The sequence below is a fragment of the Pholcus phalangioides genome, unplaced genomic scaffold (assembly GCF_987345545.1).
Source record: "Pholcus phalangioides strain wild (caught in Gottingen) unplaced genomic scaffold, Ppha-v1.0 ptg000003l_1, whole genome shotgun sequence".
In the NCBI taxonomy this organism is placed as follows: domain Eukaryota; kingdom Metazoa; phylum Arthropoda; class Arachnida; order Araneae; family Pholcidae; genus Pholcus; species Pholcus phalangioides.
Window position 1 is genome coordinate 45,033,505 of NW_028301596.1, and position 18,605 is coordinate 45,052,109.

At 33.0% G+C, this 18,605-nt stretch overlaps 1 protein-coding gene across 2 annotated transcripts in view; it reads right to left on the reverse strand.

Moving 5' to 3' along the window:
* LOC149088668 (ovostatin-like) overlaps window positions 1-18,605 on the reverse strand; it is an 80,417-nt gene that overhangs the window by 16,625 nt on the left and 45,187 nt on the right. The window contains exons 11-25 of one of the 2 annotated variants that reach the window (XM_089248683.1): window positions 18,450-18,562; window positions 17,157-17,360; window positions 16,006-16,218; window positions 15,569-15,907; window positions 14,018-14,167; window positions 12,497-12,572; window positions 11,491-11,594; window positions 9,874-10,036; window positions 6,624-6,819; window positions 5,503-5,731; window positions 4,654-4,893; window positions 1,901-1,952; window positions 1,686-1,778; window positions 1,198-1,374; window positions 712-950 (exon numbers count right to left, since the gene is read on the reverse strand). In XM_089248683.1, the coding sequence (XP_089104809.1) occupies window positions 712-950; window positions 1,198-1,374; window positions 1,686-1,778; window positions 1,901-1,952; window positions 4,654-4,893; window positions 5,503-5,731; window positions 6,624-6,819; window positions 9,874-10,036; window positions 11,491-11,594; window positions 12,497-12,572; window positions 14,018-14,167; window positions 15,569-15,907; window positions 16,006-16,218; window positions 17,157-17,360; window positions 18,450-18,562 (2,588 nt within the window). The remainder of the gene's footprint in view (window positions 1-711; window positions 951-1,197; window positions 1,375-1,685; window positions 1,779-1,900; window positions 1,953-4,653; window positions 4,894-5,502; window positions 5,732-6,623; window positions 6,820-9,873; window positions 10,037-11,490; window positions 11,595-12,496; window positions 12,573-14,017; window positions 14,168-15,568; window positions 15,908-16,005; window positions 16,219-17,156; window positions 17,361-18,449; window positions 18,563-18,605) is intronic. The other variant, XM_089248689.1, reaches the window with a different exon arrangement.

Below are 18,605 nucleotides of genomic sequence, written 5' to 3' on the forward strand. Positions count from 1 at the left end.
ATTATATCACTTTATCGGGATATGATGCATAAAATTTGCTATCATTATATCGGGGTCCCACTATATTCATCACACGTACTAGACTCATTTCGAATTTTTTTTTTTCATATTTATCAAATTCACCAATTACACAATGATATTATGCATAACCTTTAACTTTTGAAGACCGGACACATCCCGCTTCCCATCTCAGAGAGATTATGCATAACAACAGATAAAGACAATAAATTTCAAGTATTTATCAAATTACCATTGATACTTAGTTATTATGCATGATCACTGATAAAAGTGAAAATTTTTTTCAGTATTTATCAAGTTTAGCACAACAAAGCTTAGGTATTACGCATAATCTCTGGTAAAAGTATAATTTTTTTAGTATTTATCAAATTTACCAACAACACTTGGGTATTATACACTTATATTTGCCGCTGAAAGTGATAAATTTATCAAACTTACCAAAACAACTAATAAGTTACCATAATAATTGGTTATTATGTATAAAACCAATTTATCCCATTCATTGTAACATCTGCATTTAGTACAAGCACACTTACAGAAAAATGAATAAAACCATGTATTTCTAGGCATTAACTTTTTTAATGAGTAAAGTCTTGTGATTATTTGACCATTTTGACAAGATAGAGCAAATTCTAAATCTAAAGCTATAATTGCTATTTATAGATTCCAATACCAAACATATCAGCAATATACCTTAAGAGACTGTGATAACGTCCTTCCAACTTCAGGGAAACAGCCATCTGATCTTTGCTTGGACAATATCCAATTTTGACTTTCCTTTAGATCCTCTTGATCAACATTGATGTATTTTGAAGCATCAGCAAATGAACGAACTACAAATGCAGTAAGAAATAAACTTCCCTCTTTATCTGTTCTGCCAAAAGCACTGTAAGATGAATCGTCTCGTTTGTACTTCAATTCTCTCTGGTAGCCTATGAGAAAATTAAAAAAATATATTACCATGGTCTCTAGGAGTAGTACAAAGAAGTTACATGTATTTTAGGTTTCCTCATAATTATTTTCGATCATGTATCAGTCATAGATAACGACTCAATCAATAGCTGTTAGAACTGATTAAGTATGACAATTATATATTCTATTATATATTTTGTCAAATAATACACAATTATTCAACAACTAAAGAAATCACTAGGTGAAAATAATTTATGAGACACGTACCAGTCTGTAGATTCTTGATAGCCTTGTTCTTCACTTTTTCATCCACTTGCCCGATAGCATTCAAATAATCAAGAACATATACATTCGGAGCAAAAAGTACAATATTCTGTTCACCGCAACCTGTTGGCATTCGTACAAGACTGTTTAACCCTTTGATCGTTGGACCCATAATGTCACCTATTTTTGTAGAGAAATAAAATGACTTTACTGGGTTTAAAGAAAAATACATAATGATGTCTTGATGAGCACAATAATTGTTTTTACCTTCCTATCACACCAGCAATTGAAATATTGTAAAGACAAATAGCTTTCACAGTCATTAGAGAGTTGGAACAAAATCCATTCAATCGAAGTGAATAAAAAGAACATAAGATTATCTTGTTTTGCAACTAAAAGCATTAATTATGGCTTAATTAAAGGCATTTAATTACCTCGGTGCAGAAATGAATGTAACAGGAGAAGGAACATTTAAAAAATATATATATTACCTGTAACTGATAAGAAGCCTCTAGCCGAATCCTCGACAACATCTTCGGGCAAAGTATAGGGAATGGATCGTTTAAAAATACCATCAGGATGATCTTCAAGAAAAATCAAAGACAATTATTTATAAACAGCAGTTGACCGGATGAGAAATAAACAAAATTTCTTGTTTGAAAGAGGTTTATATCATAAATAATTAACACTTCCATCAGAAATTTACCTTTAGGACAGAACAGGTAAGAAGAAACTTGCTCAAATGGAAAGCCTTCTGCCTAAGAACAGAAATTCATTAATATTACAATTAACAATATACAATACAGGATCATAACTGCACAGAGGACAAGAGCTTTAGAAGCACCCTTCACCTCAAAAATTACAAAAATTAAATGAATAAATATTAACAACAGAGTCTCGGAAAATAATCTGCTCCAGTGTGGCTCAAAGGATTGCTCTGACACAATGGCACATTTCAAGTTAAAGCGATTTTTATGTAAACTAAAAATCCTCTTAATAATCACCCTACGAATGCAGTAACTCCTGTTTTATGGCCCAAATTATAATTTCCTGGGAAAAACCTTACTTAAAGTATGCATTTTGAACCCTCTGCTGAACAGTCACCCTCAGATATGGCCACAGACACTATTTTCATCATTCAGTCCATTGGGTTAGAATCCCTGTATGAACACATTCTTTGTTTGAATATTTCTCCTGCATTTCTTTCCCTCAATTAAGCCACACCGTTTATAGCTTCAAAAGTTAATTTTTAACTCTTGCAGGTAATTCAGTCCCAGCCTATTTAACTCCAAAAATTAACTCCCTAAATATTTTATTTCACTCCAAGGAAGAGTAATAAATTTTATTTTAGAAAAATTGTACATTCTTATTTTTGTTATGGTTAAAACATTTTTTTACTCCAGGATAATTCCTGATGCATGCGAGGCAAGGTATTTTACATTACAGGCAACATTAAAGGGCAAGTTAAAGTGTGTGCTTGCCACTGCTTATTGGGTAACGTGTTATTTTGAACCATTTTTTTGGGGTTCAGCTTATACATCCCAACAGCTTATTTTCTGCATGCTATGATAATTTGTTTTGTTTTCCACTGTAAATTAAATTCTGTATTAAATAGTACAAAACTACCTACTAGTTTTACATACAATCTCTAACTTACGTTATTAAAATTGTTGTTACAGTAGAACTTCTCTATAATCCAGACACCCATTCATTCAAACTGACAAAAACTCTGGTCTATCATCATAGGCAATTTACTAATCCAGACACCCACGTGCTGAACACTTCTGCTGTTTTTTTTTTCTCAACTGTGGACTTTCATGTGGTTTTTCTTTACCCAAATTCCATTTTGGTTTTTAGAAGAAGCCAAAACGATGTAATAATAAAGCTTATTATTATTACAGCTACCATTTTCTACCTTTTTTGTACCACGTGTTCCTGATGTATTGCCAGCGTCCACTACGGTTTTTGGTCTTATGCGAAAGTGTAAGCAGTGATGGCAATCTCAATGAATATGACTAGTTAGAAATGTCAGTTTTGCCAAGAGAAAACTTTTCTCGTTCTTAATTTCTCTGTGCTGTGCAGCTAACCTTAGTATTTTAGAACTTGTTCAATGCTCTATTATTTTCTGTGATTATCTAAACGAATTTCAAAACAGGCATAAGATGCTAATGACAACATAACACTTTGAGTATAAGCGAGAAAAGTTGAACTTTTGAAAAAACTAGAAATAACTAGAAAAAAGCTAAAACAGTTTAACACCAGTAAGAATGTTGTGTGAAGAATGAGGAATCGGAAAATCTACAGCTTATGATCTTCAGCAAAAGAAAAAAAGCCCATATTTTTTGCATCCGAACAATGCTTACAGAAAGTGTTTAAAGAATAAGTGAAGGAATCTTTTCACAAGTAATATCATGTAATTTAGAAATCATGTTTTAAAATTGAATTATCTGTTTATTATATGCATATGTAGATTGTTTCCTTATCTTTTAAAGGAAAATATGAATCAAAATTTTCAAAGAGGCCTATTGTTATTTCAAGTATGAAAATTTGGAAAATAAATTAAACTGGGTCCATAATCTGGAATCAGATCTAAGTCCAGAGGAATCCGGATTAGAGAGGTTCTACTGTATTTAAAAATAAAGAACTACATGGGAGCTTTTTTTTATGATCACTCCTATTTTATGGATGAATTTTTTTTTTCTGAAGGTATCTGCAAAAGAGGGATTTAACTGCAAATTAATTTATTGAATTAATTGTAGGAAAATAAACTGCATGCCTCCTTAGATCAACTGTTTTAAAGATATATACAAAAATGCAAAATCGATAATGAGAAAACACATCTAGAATATGTTTAGGATAAGAACTGCTCAGAGATGTTACTCGTGAATGGTAAATAAGCATGTTAACATTTAAATTATATTGAGTTATTAAGATCAATAGTCCCCTCTATCTGTTGCAGCGTGATCAGATGATTAATGTTGCACCTCATCTCAGTAACCACATGATGATGGTTGACTGAAGTTGGCGTTCTGTGGTTTTGATTTGAGACTTTCGAGATGCAAATGCAAGTGAACTGAGGTATTGTATATACTCATGTATATAAGTCAAGTTTAACTAAAAAATCCTCTCAAAAATTGAGGAAGGTGTTCAATTTAGATACAGATCAGTTTTTGAGGAGAAAAACCTTGACGTGTGTTGGGGTTTTGGTAGTTGTCAAGTGGGATAGGATTGACTTCATGAGTATATATGATAATTTCTTCTCTTCTGTAATAAAAAAAATGGTAAACTCCCTTAAAACAATAGATCAGAGTTGTGCATAGTACAGAAACAAAGAAAATACAAGGTGGCTGAATCAAACACGTGTTCAAGTCCGGCACTAAACATTTTTATAAAAAAAAAAGACACAAAAATTACACGAACAAACAACAAATAGATCACACAGAAAACATAAGTATTTACCTCAACTTCCAAAGGATTTGTAATTGCATCCCTTGCTACCGCGTCTGAGACTTCAGCTGAACCGCAAATCTCTGGAGTTTCAGAGGATTTACCAGAAACTGTGAGATTAACTTTGCCAAGAGCCTTTGGTTGAATATAAAAACGATGGGTCTCACTCTTCCCTCCGCATACACAGATTTCAGTTTTTGGAGATTCACTCAGCAATGTAAATTCTTCGCTTTCAGCGAATTCCACAGTGATCTAAGTTTTCAACAAATAAACAAGTATTGTTACATCATATATTCACATGTATAAGCTTGCGATATATAAAATTTATATGATTTTAAAAAAGCAACAATTTTAAAAATGTTGCCAATTGACATTTAACCCCCAATTAAATGGAACATTTGCCAGGGAAATAATGTTTTGTACTTACAATTTACAACATTTAGAAGGAGATACTGTTCATACTATATGCAGTGCAAAGTGTTTTGTCTATATCTTTTTATCATACTCAAATTTTTTATACAAATCTATAAAAAATACCTAAGGAAAACCAAAAACTTGGTTTATCACAGCTCAGAAAGACAAAAGATCTTATTCTTATCAGGCCTAGTTTTATACAGTGCACAGGGTGGTCTGGCAAGGCTTTATGTATCAACTATTTTAAGGCATAAAAGCTTCTAAGTATATTAAGTGAATCAAATTACAATTTTTTTCTTGTGTATTTATGATTGCATATTTTATGTTCGTAAATAAAATTATGCATTTTGCAAGAAATAAAGAATTCTTTTCAAAAGTTTCTATTTTTGGAGTTTTTTTAATGTGATATTTTTCGGTTATGCACAGTATGCATGAAAAATTACTCACCGGTAGACACTTATCCAGATAGTTGAAAACAGACACAATGACTGGCAGTTTCTCACCCCTGACCACAGAGTAGGGCAATGTAAACGACAAGAAAAATGCCTGAAATCCTTTCACAGTAGCAGTGCTTGAAATGCCAAAGCCTGTATCTCCATTAACGCAGAAGGCGTTACCTAGCCATTCAGTTATGGTATGAGGGAGCGACTTCTTTGTTGTCAACTGACCATCCTCTCTATAGTAGAAAATAAAATAAATTACTACTGTACTTCAACGTGAATGAATATTAAACTAAAAATTGTCACTAAAACAATATGTTAGTACAGTGGAAACTCAAAAAACTCAGTACCCAAAAAGTCTTGATAAACATGTTGACTTAGCGGATGTCAAGTTAGCAAGGTTTCATTTAATCTCACTTTCACAATTTTTAAATATCACTTATGCATGTACTATGTGTGCTTAAATATAGCTGAACAATTCTAACATGATCGAAAAAAATTATCTGCAGTTTTTATAAATTTTTGCAAATTATCTCAAACAAGACTGAAAAAAGCATGGCTTGTGAACATACCTGTTACTTGTGCTTAAATGGTATGTTGGTTTTGAAAATAAAGAAAACTTTTATTTTATTAACTTATAATTTTCAACCTAGCTCATGGAACTCAAAAATCACAGATACCATTCGCACGTAGTGGGAAGTGACCCTATCCTAAGATGTGAGGGAGAATCCTTGACCAATGAAAATGTGGAAACATATACATGTCCTTGTGAACAAGTCGTGAAAACATGTTGTGTGAGTGTATGTATACGCATGGCCATAATCTATGTGTGTTGTCCAGCTTTTGCTTGTTTTGTGTACTTGCTAGTGCTGCCATCTGTGTTCCATATTTTGAAGTAAAGGTGGTGAATGCAGCCTCTCTTAACTATAGCAAATCTTCCCTGAGGTGGGAGGGTAGAGAGAAAAAACAGTCTATCTCTGACTTTGAGCATCTTTGTAATCCAGCTCCACATTTTGACACATGCATATGAAGAATTTATCACGCGTCCAAAAGATATTATGCAATAACTCGAAACAAGACTTCTTTCTTTTGGGGTGTATCTTAAAAAAATGAATATCTGAAGCTCACCCAACATTTTCTATGTCAAACAACCATGTCTCTGGAAACTGCGTACGGACATCAACAGCTGATTTTGAAGTTTCAAAAGATTTTCTTTCAGCCTCAAGTGAAACAACCGCAACCCTCTGTGGGCCTCCTGAAAAGGCGCTAGGCGCTGGAGGAGCATTTGGCATAGTAGTCGAAACTCGAGCAAGAGCCATAGCACCTATTCAATAATATAAATTAATAAAAAGAAACGTGTTGATTACTGTTTTTTTAGTAACATCTATTTCACCACCTATTTTTCAAATACTGATTTTGTTTCAAATTTCAACATGTAAATAAATCAATAAGAGCTGAATCTGTTATTTTCCAACTGAAGCGAAAAAAAAAAAAGTTAACATGAGAAGGTAATCTTTTTTGTATTTTTTTTTTGTATTCATTTCAAGAAGAATACTAAATGCATCAAATCAAGTCAATCCCGATCCTTTTTTTAAAAACTAATTTTAATTACTGAAGAAATCGTTTATATACAGAGTGTTCAAAAAAATTACTAGTTAGTTTTCGAAAAAATTACAAATTCCAAAAATGTACATATTTTGGCTTGAAACTACAATAAATTTTAAATGTGCCCCCCTCCCTTCCCCACTGAACTTCTAAGTACACATCAACAAGCTTTATCATATTCATGAAAACTTGTTTTCGACATGGATGCACTGACTGAATCGATCAATCATGTGAAGATTTTCACTTTACCTCGTCAACTGATGCTAGATTCATGGTGAAAACTCTATCCTTTTCCTAGACCCACAGGAAAAAGTCGCAAAGTGAGAGATCAGTGGCTGTGTGGGTGGTCAAATGCAAAGCAGAATTAGATGGTCATCGAAAAAAGTGTGCAATAATGTGTAATCGTTTCCATTGAAGCAGGTACGGTTGCATGATTTTGCTAAAACTATACATATTGCTCCATTCTCTCTAAATTAGTGAAAAATCTGCTACAATGTCTTGATAGACAACTTTTGCTTTGCTTAAATTGTATCAGGCAAGTAGTCAGAAATTTCATTTGTAGGGGGGCCGCTTGCATCCAGGGGGAGGGAACCAAAGCGATAGAGCAATATGAGGATTTGGCCATCTTTTCCCTTCTTTGCAGTGTGGAAAAGGAGCCGGGACAGAAAAGTTATCTTTAACTTTTCCCCTTTTTTTTCAGTTATTATTCACATTTCGAGACGGGGAGACAGACCTCTCCCAGTCCCTCTCTCTTGCTATGCCTTCAATTGTGGGCTACACCTCTTTTCTTTTCATAGGCATAATCTTGGCTTTTGGTCCACTGCCTTTTTTCTGGATATTGTGTGATCATTGCAAAACCACTGCACTATTCCGACTGATGAGTCAGCTGACGCGCACACTGCTCACCAAACTTCTCATGAAAAAGTCTTTTCGCTTCTTTAAATGATTTGTTTTTCAAAACGTAAACTTTGATAATGTGACAACACTCTTCCAGAGAAACATCATTTTGATGCATACTGCTGCAAGCAATTTTTCACACTACCACTGAACTCAGTTAGCTATGCTGATGAAGAAATGTGCAATACACACTCCAGTGTTTGATACAGCAGTCTTTTAAAAAGTTTCTTGCACTTGTTTGAGTAAAGAGTGCAGGTTACATATTACTTAAACTCTTACTAGCAGTTTTTTCTTGAACACCCTGTAGCTCTTAAAATTTTCAATTTTCAGCTCTTGTGGCTAATTCAAAGTTGTGGCCTATCCAATAATCATAAAGTTTTTGACACCTATCATCAACAAATCTCACTGCATAGACATACAAATGGGTAACACATCATTATGATTGGAAGAAAAATCCTTTGAGAGAAGAGATCCTGTTTTTCTCATTCACTAGGTGCATGCTTATTTCCAATGCCTATTACCACAATGTTACATTGCATGAATTCACAACAAATCACACATGACAAACAACACTACACATAAATATAAATTTCGCATTGCTTCTATTGTTTTCAGTGTTATTTGAACAGAAGATAAGTAAAATGTACAATATCAAGTTTTATTTAAAAATTTTGTATACTGAATGAACATTTTGTGTGACTTATACAAAGCTGCAAGTTTAAAAGCTGTATTTCTGTGTTTCCTCTTTCTTTTCCTCCGGTAATTTTTCTGGATGCAGTTCATTTATCGGAAATTACAAACGTTGAATTCATTCATATTTATTGTAGTGGCTATACATATTTTTTTACTCACTAAATGTTTATTTTTCGTTTACAGTTATTATATTTACTGTATATATATAATGTAAACTTTCTCCCTCCATACCATAGTTAAACCTGTTTATAGGAATCAATGTTAGTGACACTATTAAAAAAAATTTCATTTTCGCTGCTAAGGAACAAAAACCCTGTTCACAATTTGTGGGCATGTTAGAATTAATTATAATACTTGAGGAATTCTATATAATCGCACTGGAAATACCTTTTCATATCTTTATATTCAATTTCGAATATTATTAAGGTATAAAAAGCTAAGGCATAGACTCAGCTATAAAAAATCCAAAATATGTAACCCATACTCAAGCAGAGCCCTCTTAACAGAGTATCAAGGCTCTCCATCCCCAAGCAGAGACATTTCTAGGACCCCTCACTTATTTACCAATTTAATATTTCATTCTTGAAAATTGTAATCATAACAGATCTTACTATCATAAGAACTACCTCTGCACTCGAGCTCCCCCTCCCCAGCAGTGCTCGTGTGGACCCACACATTAAGACGGCACTGAACACACAACATTTAAAATTTTTAAACTTCAGAAAACTAGACAACCGAACTTCACAGCTTGCTTAAAACAAGGTGGAAACTGTACAAAATGTAACGTCAATCATCAATGAGACTATCTTTTGATTACGTCCAAGACAGGTTTCTAGTTCATATAGCATCTGCCTTAGACAGGTTTTGCTGCACTTATGAAAATTCCTATTCTTATCTTTTTTATGAAACAAGAGTTTCTTGTATATCATCATCACACTCGTTTCAATGTTTTAATGCATGTACTGTCCTTGGCAAATTAACTTACCACTATGGCTATCAAATCAAAAGATAGAAAGGGGATCACATATTTTCAAACAGATAATTCCTCCAAAAAAAACTGTATAAAAGGGTAAATTGCTAATTATGCTACTTGTACGTTAATACTTCTATTCTTCGAAAGTGAAATAAATAATTTCGAATCATCAAACTTTTTGCTTTCATCAACTTATGACAGCCCACTTACTGGGGCGATAAGGACGGCGATGTTTAATTCTTTTACCTCCGCCGAAATTTGATTCTTGAGCAGAAGCCAATTGGTGGTGACCGTAGCCTCCAAAGTTGTCACTGTTTTTTTTGCAGGGTCGTGTCAGCAAAGTCAAGTCACTAATGATCAAAAACCCAGCCGCCTACATAATAGAAGAGGAGGTATCTCTTAACTGGACAATTTTGTTTCAAAATTATATGAGGTTTTAAATAAAAATTGAGATAAAATCACTACATAAATACATACATACAACAATTAAAATAAACTGTGTGTGGACACTTTATAGTCATAAGTAGAGCCCGGAAGTTTAGGCACTAAAAATGGTAGAAATAAGCAGGCAAAAAGGCACTAAAAATGCCTAAAATAGAAACTAATAAAAGACATTTATAATTTATGGAAAAAAGGAAAAATAACTAAAACCAAGGTATTAAGGGTCTAAAAACTAGCTGAAAAATTGGTTGCATTTAATTCCTCTACTGCTTTAATTATGGTTTATAATAACTGCATTATAATGCAAGTTAAACTAACTTAAAATCAAAATAAAATGTCAGTAGACCCTCATTATTAGATCAATTCCAAGACCACAATTACCAGACGCAGAGCCTGTAGAGAAAACCTAAGAAGAGACTAGTTCCTCCTAGATTTGAATTTTCAAAGATAAAACCTGATGAAGTATTCTTAGAAAATGTGTTTTTCTTCCTTTCATTGTGAGACTCAATGAAAATAAAAGCAGTCATTACACGATGTAATAACTGCATGATGCATGTGCTGCAGGTCATTTTATTGGTTTGAAAACCCTGTCTTGGGACACTTAAGTGATCTGGAAATATGCGGAACGCCACTTAGGGGATTCGTGAATGTGCCGCTCAAGTTATCTGGAAATGTGCCATGGATCACTCATCTGGTCAAGAACTGCACAGCGGGAAAATTTAGTGGTTTGGAAATGTGTCACAAGCTACGTAAGTGATTTGGACACTTAATTAATCTGTAAATGTGCCATGGGCCACTTAAATTAACTTCGAATGAGCCATGAGTCACTAAAGTGATCTGAGAATGTGCCTGGGAAGGTCACTTCATTTTAAAAAACTTAGGTTTGAAGTCACAGGCCACATTTGGCCCACGAGTCATGGGTTGAGCATGTATGAATTAGGCCAGGATTGCACTATCAAAGTTTAATAAAAGTTCTTTTACAAAACTTGAAAAATTCAACCAATAAGCATATTGGTTACATTCAAGCAAATGTAACTGTGTGATGATCTTATTGCATTCTTCAAGTTTTATAAAAGAACTTTCTAAAACTTTTATAAGGTAATCCCGGTTTTAGGGTGTTATGACAAGTTTATGATACCACATATATAACTAAAAATTTTAATCATCAGGCATTTGCTGATTGCAATCCAATACAAAAATTTTACATTGTATTGATTTTTTTGTGAGTGTATTTGATTTTTTTCACAAAACCAGTGTTCCACGGACCATGGATATAGAACCATAGGATTATAGAATTACAGATAAAGGAACCAAATATTTTTAATTCTATAAAAATCAGCTTTTGTAATTATTCAAATGAAAACTATTGTTTAGAGAGATACGTGCCTCAAAAGCTGTCAAAGCATCTTCATAAGATGATGATGACCATACTGGTGGTGGCCTGGGTATAATAATTTTAGCTGACATCAATGTTGGCGGCTTCTCCAGACCTAAACAAGGCATACAAAAAATACCCACTATCAACAAAATTTGAAATTAAATTATTAGAGAATTCTTGGATAAAAAATATGCATGTCAATTCATCACATTCTCTGGTCCCAAGAAATAAGTCATTTCTTTAAACATCTTTCAATTCACGACTTTATGAACGAATTGTTCAAGTCCATATGAGTGTGTGAAATCAAATGTCGACTGTAGATTTCTTTGTAGCAATTGCAAAGTTTAAAAAATATCATCATAGAATAGTGTTTTTTAACCTATAGTCCACAGACTCATGAGGGTCTGTAAATATTTTGTAAGGGGTCCATGCGATCATTTTCACTACAAATGTGTTATGGGTTTTATAGGGGGACATGTCCCCACAAGGGTGAAGCTGACAGAGTTCCAGACCAGGGGCTAGAATGATTGTTATAATTTTTTTCACACTATAAATTCAGTATATAGAAGGGTCTGTGAAAAATATATCCAGGGGACCTGAAAGAGATCACAGCCTACAGACTCTGCTACAGGATGTGGAGGTCAAAAAGGATTGATGGATTACTTGATATTTACCATCACTACAGGGGGTGAGTGACACCAAAAAAGGTTGGGAAATACAGTTATAGAAGGATTTATCATGTTAAAAGATATCATTGTATCAAGGGAAGTTTAACATTAGATTAAATACAATTCCAAAGAAAATTTAAAAAAAAAAAGAACAACCATTACTATATCGAGTATTGTTTCAACATGGTTTCACAATAAATAAATAACTTAACTCGTAGGTTCTCATATCCACATAACATATTGCATTTAAATAACATTAGCATTTCATTCTGATTTTCACAGAAACATATCAATGCATTTCATGATCCATTGTTTTGTGGAATAACTTTTGATGTTCCGTGCTTACCCGGTTGTTTCTTGCCATCACAATGATTCTTTGAGTGGTAATGTCCAAAGTCATACCTGTTAATCTCATCGTAAACCTGCAAAACAGATCAAAGAAATAAGATAAATACCATAAGATACATCCGATAAATGAACGATATGAAATATCAATGCGAATATTCAAAAGTTATGATTTATCTATCACATTAGCTATAGAAGGGAAAAAAACTTATAAAAAAGATGATTCTAAAAATATTTTATTTTGAACTCATCTGTGAACAAGAAAATATAGAACATTAAAGGTGTTTCATGAAATTTTTTTCATAATTTATAATTGATTATTCACAGATATTTCGTTTTATTCCTTAAATATTTTTAAAATAAAGAAAATACGTTGAAAAGTATGTATAGAACAAACAAAGAAAATGAAGCTATACATTACCTTTAGTAATTTTACTTTAAATGTATTAAATCTATTGATTTTTTCAATTGATCAATCACTCGTTTATGATCCATTACTTCAATTTCTCATAAATTATTTTAATATTGATTTCACATTGGAAAACACATCAAATAATGATTAAAATTTCATGACATGGAAAAAAAACTTATTAGCATCAACCAACAAACCAGATAAAATCCTGATAATTATGAAGTCATGCTTATGTCATTCACTATAAAACTCAGTACCCAATCAGCTAAAATTCTACAGAAAATTTATACAGTAGACTCTCGCTAATCAGGCACATACCAGAGCAGGGTGTGCTGGATTACTGGATGTTGGTTTGAAAAGCTCCATTGAATAATATTAACTTTTGTGCGCAGACATGCAGTGTTTTTCCCTGTTTTCCTATGATCAACGAAACACACTTAAAAATGCAAGATTTCTGAACCGAATTAGAGCGCGGCATGGACGGAGATGTGGGAGGTGGAGCCCAGCATCAAAAGCAGAGTGGCCTGATCTAATGTGTATGTATATATATGAACTGACATCATCATTATAATCTCCCCCATACTTTCAAGTCTCTCTCTGCCTATAGAGAACAACCGGATTATCAAGAGTCTTCTGTATTACTGTTGACCTCTATGCAACCACCACTGAATTTTACAAACCGCTGATTCCGGAACCTACACATTGTTATGAACTATGCCTCTGGTCCTGATCAACTGAAATTAGTTTTCCAACTTCAAGGTGTGAATGTGTCTCCTATTTATAAAATTCTCTCCTCACAGGCATACCTTCAACATGATACTTGTATAAGTTTTAAAACTTTAGACATCTGGTAGTAGATTAAAAACATAGGTTTTACGAACATCAAATCAATCATTTGTTTGAATACTTAATGGTGGACGTGAGTTGCATGTGATAATATTCAAACTTTTAGTCATTATTACCAGTGTTCAAAGTACACATAATGAAGTCATGATGCACAAAATTTTAAATAAAAAAAAAGTTGAAATCAAATTTGAAGGGGAAAATTTTTCCCTTAATTAAATAGGCAAGATTTTATATCATACTATTGAAAGTAGAAAATATTTCAACCTTATCTTTAGAAAGCTGATCTTCCGCTCCCAAGAGAGTGATGCTTTTGTCCACGATTTTCACTCCACAAAGAGAATTTGGGGCTGCTGACAGTGACAGCGATGTCTTAGTGCCAGGTTGCTTTGTTTCATCGCCAAACTCCAAACTCACCTGTAAAATTTTATGTAAACTTATATAAGAATAGATAGATTGAGAAGATAAATCAATAGCAAGTTGTTCGGTTACTCAACAATGTCAAATAACTTTTCCCTATTGCATAAATTAGCAAAATTTGACATAAAATAATCAATGAGTATTCATTTCTTTGCCTTGTGTACTAGGGAGTCTTTTCAACCTTTTCCAGTTCACACATTCACACACACACACACACAAGCACTGTTCATACCCTATTCAGTGTTAGCATCTACATGGCAACTCTGACATTTGCGCAAGTCAAGGCCAATATAACGAAATCTTGACAGTGACTTTAAAAAATGTGGTGGTTTAATTAAGGTACTGTTCAGGAAAAAAAAGCTGGTACAAGTGCTTTTGTGTGACTCAAAGATGTGCTAATGTAAGATTGAGCAAATCCCAATTAAATATACCATAAGGAGATGAACCATTGTGCTCACGAGCACATGCACTCAATGTATGTATATATATATATATATATATATATTTGTATATATATATATACCATTTTTAGTGTATTTTCAAAAGCCCCCTAAATGACAGGCCTGTCCTAGAGGCTTACTTTCAATTAGAAAAGTTATTCAAATAACGTGTAGAACTCAAATGCATTATTCATGTTGCAAGGGGTTATATAGTTATCAAAATAAAATAAAAAAAAAATAACTCTTTATAGTCCCTGTGTGCAAAACCGAATCGCAAAGTTGCTGCCCAGTCCTTCCTGAGGCCAACAAAAAATTCCACACTTTTAAGTGCAATATTTGCAGAGATATTTGAGTTCAAAAACAATGGGGAAAAGCAGCATAAACGCTTCAACGCTTCTTTTCCTTATTTACTCAGTTCTTTCCAAACTTTCCTCCAATTTCTGAATTTGAATACCTCTGAAAATATTGCACTTAGAAGCGTGGGATTTTTTTTTTTTTTTTTTTTTCGAGGAACATGCCAACAAATTTCTAATTGGGTTTTGGAAGACAGTATCCGTATAAAAAGTTTATTTTAATTTCATTAATTATACTACTCTTTTCATCATGAATGACATATCTGAGTTCTACACGTTATTTGAATAACTATTCTAATTGGAAGTAAGCCTCTAGGATAAATGGTTTGCCAGTAAAATGTGGCAAGGGGAAAATTAAGTAATCATCCTGCATATCTCCCGACAACAAAAGCAAAGTTTAAGGGGAAGTAATCATTTTCATGCTAGTCCAGGCTAAGTAAACACAGAAATAACAAATTTTGTTCAGGAACAAAGAAAAACACTTTTTAGTGATTGCATGATGTAACAGATTGTGCAGTTGCAATGAAATATGTGGCAAAGAGATATAATATTTTTATATGAAATAAACAAATAATAATTAAACATTTTGAAATTAAAATCTTTACCTTATTAGGGAAACATTTTTCAACTTTGAACTTTTGTGAGTCAGCAACTGTTTCCCTATCATCTCTGATATAATAAACGATAAGATGGAAAGAAGGCGAAATATCTGAATTCACATCAATGCTAATGTTCACTGACCCAATATGTGGAACATATCTAGTTTCGGCAAGAGGCTTGCATTTCATGTCTTCTTCCATTAAAGATTCGGCACTATCCAAGGCAGGGAGGATTGGTATTACTTCACCATCAATATATGTATTGGAGTCACTGGACACTTCATTGCTTTTATCAAAATTAGTAGTAGCAATACCTTTCTTAACAACTTTACCCTTTCTGACGATCTGAAAATTACATTGAAGCAATTCATCAATAAATGATTTTAGATGATTGATTTACTGATAGGTACTATCTTATTTGGAATACGAAGAAAAACCTTTACCTCATAGAAAAATTTATATTCTCCATTCTCTTTAGATGTAAATAACACCTCAATGTCACGTTTAGTGCCACATGGCAGTTCATTTTCATAGCTCTGTATCTGTGCATGACTTCCACTTGGGGAATACCATGGACGAAGATAAGTATGTGTTTGGGGCGTATATAGGGAAGGTTTTGGGGAATTTGATTTTCCACTGTACTTCAGAGACTTAGCCTAGAAAAAACAATGGTGAAATACAACATATATAGTATCTTATTGACTTTCATCAACTAGTAAACTTCAAAAACAGAAATTGGCCATATTATGTTTCTTATGTTTACGTTTCTTCGCATGTTATAAGCTGATCATAGAAAAAGGGGAAATGGTTGTGTCATAGACATGACCTCAAGTTTTGACGTGAATACGCTCTATGTGTCTTGAATCGTGTGGTAGGTACTCACATAATAAAAATGGTATCGTCAGATTTGCCTTTGAAATAGCTAGCAGACGACACCAATGTCTACTATTTGTGTTGAGAATCTCCCAAAATATAGCATAAATCAATTTTGCTGCGGATACGGGTCGTGAGCCTGGTGCCCAGACAGGAAGAGGTATTAAAACCAGAGTAGTAGCATTGGCTCTGTCTCAAAAATGACTATCAGACAACACCATTGGCTTCTATTTGTGTTGCAAACCTTTTGAGATATAGCGTAAAATAATTTTGTTACAAAAGTTGACAGCAAGCCTGGTGCCCAGACCAGAAGAGGTATTAAAACCAAAATGGAATCATTGGATTTGTGTTAATGAGATCTACCCACAGACAACAAAAATATTGATATATTCTGAATACTTTCTGAGATAGGAATGTTTAAATTATTTCGTTTATCAACATTTTGCGAATGCATTCAGTATCATTAGATGATTTAAAAGACCTATCATGTCAATAAGCTATGACAAATTTTAAGGGAAAGCACTATTGTAACTTTGTATACTCTGCTGAAGAAAAAATTACTAATACAATCCATACTAGCTGAATGCTTTCTCCTGATTTTCAGCAGATGAAAATTGGTAGTATAGGGGAAAACAATGTTCTGCCAGCATTTATGATTCATTTATATTCATCATTATTGATGGGCAATAGAATGTTTGATGACAATAGTACTTGTACTAACCTCTAAGTTGAGATTTACTGCATCCGTGTTCTGTGGTGATATGGTGAAATCGATGCTTCCATCACTGGCGGAAGTGAAATTCCTGCAGTATTTTGTCTTCTTGGTACCCCACCACTCACTAATGATACGTTCCCTTGATACCACCATACATAAGCTTATTGGCTCATCTTTTGCAGGTGTGTCATCTGGATAAGTTACTTTCACCTATAACATTATATACATGCACAAAAATTTCAGTGTTTGAAAAATTGTTTACTTTCCTTCATGACCATAGAATTTTCAGAAACTTAAAAATTCTTAAAATTGTAAACACAGTTGAGCTGCTCATAATGAAATTAGATATTGTGAAGTATCAGTTATAACTAAGGCCTGGATGTTGTTGCCCTAAAAAATCATTAAAAAATGGTCTAAAAACTTGAAAAAATACCCTAAAAAAGAAAAAATTTAATTTTCATAATGCTAATTATTAACAATGAAATGAATTAATGATTTAATAATGAAATGAAGTTCTTTAGAAACTAATTATGTTCGAAAATTGAAAGAAAAGTTCTGATAACATAAAATTCATATGTAAATTTTTTCTCAATGTTTAGATTCCATCAAAAATCTCCAATAGGTTTTTTTTCTAATAAACAAATAATACTGCTGGGCAACAATCCAAGTGTGGTGTTGACTGAGGCGGGTAGTGTTTTCTTGCAGTTCTCACCTCACACCTGAAAAAATTCTGTGTAAGCCTATAGTTAGAAAGTCACCTTAAAGCATTTTTTCTTAAATATATTTTCCAAGAAATTCACATATTTTTTTCAAAATATAAATTGTTCAATATAATCAGTATACATATTATTTTTGCAAATCTTTCCATTGTCAGAAAGTTTATAAAGTGAAAAATATTCTGAAAATCCCTAAAAATGAATTAAGAGTGAAAAAAGTGGAAGACGCAAAAAATGCAAATGTCATCAACACCCAAACCCTGGTTATAACAATTTTTTCTCATTTCTGTGAACCTATAATACCAAGAAAAGAGGGCTGGAAGAAAAACCATAAATAAAATATTAGACATTTTAAAATCACTGAATTCATGCCATGCAGTCATTCAGAGTTTGAATAATGAAATTTGAAGGTGGTTTGCTTGAGAGACTTTGAATAGCTTAACACTATTTCTATGACTGGAAAAGTTTTATTTCTACTAGACACTGCATTAGTTTGCCCTTTGGTGAATATAAATTTTTAACAGCTAAGAAAGTAATAATAAGCTGACCTTAAAGACAAAAATAGAGAAATCAACAGTCTTACCTTCCCATGGTATGGTAAACCTGGCTTGAAATATTCTGTTGATTCGGACTGGAATGAGAGTTTGAGAGGATTCTGGGTACGTTCAATGTACTTGGTTTCATTTCTAGTTACTCCTAAAAACAGAATTTTCACAAAAATGAGTTCAAAGAAATAATA